The sequence below is a fragment of the Emiliania huxleyi genome, assembly GCF_000372725.1.
Source record: "Emiliania huxleyi CCMP1516 chromosome Unknown EMIHUscaffold_14, whole genome shotgun sequence".
Classification (NCBI taxonomy): Eukaryota; Haptophyta; order Isochrysidales; family Noelaerhabdaceae; genus Emiliania; species Emiliania huxleyi.
In genome coordinates this window covers 1,169,875-1,173,493 of record NW_005201192.1, presented here as the reverse complement: position 1 = coordinate 1,173,493, position 3,619 = coordinate 1,169,875, and the positions used below count along the sequence as shown (strand labels likewise).

The 3,619-nt window shown below is 71.7% G+C and overlaps 1 protein-coding gene across 1 annotated transcript in view; it reads right to left on the bottom strand.

Moving 5' to 3' along the window:
- Positions 1-276: 276 nt before the first annotated feature.
- The window catches only part of EMIHUDRAFT_98580 (hypothetical protein), a gene marked incomplete at both ends in the record, with an annotated part of 4,066 nt that continues 723 nt past the window's right edge, over positions 277-3,619 (bottom strand). Inside the window, 4 exons of the mRNA XM_005787961.1 lie at positions 277-321; positions 740-2,079; positions 2,123-2,468; positions 2,501-3,325. Of these exons, the coding sequence (XP_005788018.1) occupies positions 277-321; positions 740-2,079; positions 2,123-2,468; positions 2,501-3,325 (2,556 nt within the window). The remainder of the gene's footprint in view (positions 322-739; positions 2,080-2,122; positions 2,469-2,500; positions 3,326-3,619) is intronic.

Sequence of the window (3,619 nt, the reverse complement as noted above, 5' to 3'; positions counted from 1 at the left end):
CCCCCGCCCCCGCCCCCCACCGGCCCTCTCTCCGCGGGCGGCGCGGATGGCTGCGACGGCAGGAGAGGGTGCGCGACGACACGGCGCAAAATCACTCGCCCCCGCGCTGGGCGGCGCAGAGATCGACAGCGATCATTTTACGTGTGCGTGGGACGCAACTCTCTGGCCCAGCGTCAATACGCGATCTGAGAGAGCGCGCGTAGCAGCCAGAGCCGGTCGGCACTGCTTGAAAAATGAGACGACGACTACAGATCTCGCCTCACACCAAGACGTTGTTTACAGCACATCGTTCGGGGCACACATCGCTTCCAGGGCGTACTTCTACTTTCACCACATGCTGGGGGGGGGTCCCGACCCCCCCCCAGCGCCTTCACCACATAAAACGGGCCGTGTAGTCGGCGGGAGGGGCGAAGGGCGCCGCCAGCGGGTGGAGCGGCTGCGCGGCTGTCGTGCGCGCGAACGACGGCGGCGGGCCGTGCGGGAGCGGCGGCGGGCCGTGCGGGAGCGGCGGCGAGATGTGAGGCGACGGAGCAACGTCTCGGGGCAGCGGTGGCAAGCCGCGTGGCAGCAAATGAAAGCCAAGGGGGGGGACGGCGCGCGGAGCCCCCCCCTGCATGTACTGCCGCCGCCATTGCTGCCATTGCATCTGCATCTGCTGTTGCTGCCATTGCGGACGCCAAGCCTCGTCTGCGGGAGGCGGCGGCAGGCAGCGCGGCATCTGCTGCTGTCGCCCACGCACCTGCTGCTGCTGCAGAGCGTGGGCCCCACCTGCCACCGCCCCCCTCGCGTCGGGACCGGCGCTGAGCGGCAGCGGCAATGGCGGACCCCCCGAGACAGCCGCCACGCGAGAGCCGTCCGAAAAGGTGTACTCGGACGTCGCGTCGACCCACGGCGCCTCGCGCCTCGCACAGGGAAGCAGCCCGCCCGCCCGCCCGGCGGAATTCAGAGAAGGCGGGGCAAACGACGGCGGCACCGGCGGCGGCGGCAGTCCGTGCGAGGTGGCCGTCGTCGTCGCCGCCGCGTTGCTCGCTCGCTCTTGCTGCCAGTCGTCGGGCACGTCAAAGGGGCGCGAGTCCCCGCCTGCCACCGGCACCGGCACCGGCACCGGCCGCCCGCTTTCACCGCCGGCGGCGACGCGCATGGGCTCCTCCGCCGCCCTGGCCTCCTCCGCCTTGCGCTTGATGTTGGCGCGCGTCGGCCAATTCGTGCGCCTCGCCTCCTGCCACGCCGAAATCTCCTCGGGCGTCTCGAGGCGCGGCGCCGCGATGCCGCCGCCGCCGCCCGTACCGAGCGTGGCGGCTTCCTCCGCCTCCTCGAGCGCCTCCGCGACGTCGCGCCCGACCTCCGCCGACTCGGTGCCAGAGCAAGCGGCAGAATGGGCGGCTAGATGCGCCACCATCGCCCCTTCTCCCATGGGGTTGTCGACAAGCGGCAGAATGTATGTACGCCAGAACTTGCTGCCGCCCCCTCTACCGCCGCCGGCGCTCGGCGTGACCGGCGGCACCACGGACGCGGGGTTGTGGTGCCCGCGCAGCTGGCAGAGCTCGACCCAGTGCCCCGACTGGTTGCACTTGCGGCAGACGTAGCCGGCGGGGGGCGGAGGCCGCTCCGCCGCGCGCTCTCGCGGGGCGAGCGGGCAATCGGCGATGAAGTGGCCGGGGCTGCTGCACATTCTGCAGACGTAGCCGTCCGGAGGCCCGCTTTGCTTTCCTTTGCCCTTAGGACGCTTTGCGCCTCCGCCGCCTCCGCCTCCTCTGCCGCCGCCGTCGACCGCGCCCTCGCCCGCGTCGCTCGCGGCGTCGGCGGACGCGTCGTCCCTCGGCCGCTTGCTCTGACGCGGCAGCGGGCAGTCTCCGATCCAGTGGCCCGGCTGCCTGCAGTTGTGGCAGAGGTACCCCGTGGGAGGCACCTTCCGAGACACGTCCGAGACACCTCCCGAGACACCTCCAAGACACTTCCGAGGCACCTCGCTGCCGCGCGCCGGGCCGCCTGCGCGCCCCTCCGACGCCCCGGCGGGGAAGTTGACGCTTCGCATCGCAGCCCGCTCCTCCTGCAGCGGGTCGCCAAACTCGAGCATCGCTGGCGGTGAGCGCGACGGCGACGACGGGGGCGGCGGCGGCACCGCTGGCGGTGAGTGCGACGGTGACGACGGCGGCGGCGGTGGCACGGCACACTCCGCCCGTGCTGCTGCCGCAGGAGCCGCCCGTGCTGCGGCTGCCGCTGCCGCTGCCGCTGCCGCTGCCGCTGCCGCTGCTGCCGCCGGTGCCGGTCCCGGCGCCGCTGCTGCCACCGGCACCGGGGCCGGTCCCGGCGCCGCTGCTGGTGCCGCTGCAGCCGCCGGAGCCGCTGCTGCCGGTGACGGTGCCGGTCCCGGCCGCGCATGCTTGGTAGCAGACGCACTGGGAGGCTCGGCTGTCGGCGGCGGACGCTTGTCGGCTGAACGGAGGGAGGTGGCGGCAGCTGCCACGCTGAGGGGCGCGTCGGGCGCCAAAAAGGGGACCATCACGGTGATCGTCTCGCCGCCGCTTGTGACCCGCCCTTCCTTGATCGCCTTGCTGGCGGCGGATTTCGAGCTGCAGAGCCCGCGTGCCACGAGGAGGTTGACGACGCGTTGCTGTACGGCCTTGCGTTGGGCGCGCGACTGCTCAATCAGCTGCTCCTGGGCGGCATCGCTGCCGGCGGCGGCGACGGCGGGGCAGTCGCGAATGTGATGGGACGCGATGACCCCTTGCATGCCGCAGACGACGCACGCGGGCGCGGGCTTGAGCGCCGCGGGCCCCGCATCCAGGATCCCGACCAGTTGTTGGCCGTCGGGGGTGACAGCGAGACGCGCGTCGCCAGGCAGCTTTTGCCCGGGGGCCTTGACCACCTCCCCGCGTAAGCCCGTGCGCACACGCCCGGCCTTGACGAGCTGTTTCGCGTCTTCTTTGTTCTTGCAGTGGCCGTGCTGCACGAGGAGGTAATCAACGCGCCATAGCCGCGGCGGCGGCTCCCGCGCGAGAGCCCGCAGCTCCCGCTCTCCGTGCGCAAACCGACAATTCGCACCGTCGGCGCATGTCCCATCGCGCTCCCAGTTGCGGCAGACCCTCGTCTTGAAGAGATTCTCGGCGGGCCGTCGCTGATCGGTCTTCTGCGGCGACCACCCGGGCCGCAGCATCTGCCGTTCTAGCGTTTCGATCTGCCGCAGCTGGGTCGGCTCCGGGTGATTGTACCGACACCTCGAGCCGAACCGGCACGCGCCGTGCTGCACGTAGAAGGCGCACGGGCTCGCACCGGGCCGCAGCGGCAGGCCGAGGCTGTTGAGCGGCGCCTCGGCCTGAGGCATCTGCGCGAACGTTGTGGAGGCAGCGGCGACGGAGGCAGAGGCGGCAGAGGCAGCGGCGGCGGAGGCAGGGGCGGTAGAGGCAGAGGCGGTAGAGGCAGAGGCGGTAGAGGCAGAGGCCGTCGCTGTGGGAGGCTGATATTCGCCGACTGCCCGCGTGTACGCCACCGCCGCCTCCACCGCCGTGTCAAAACAGCCAAGGTAAACATCCTTGCCATCCACGCTGCACCGCGCCCCGAAGCGGCCAGAATCCTTGAACACGCCCCTGTACCCGGTGCTGCTCTTGCTGGAAAAGGT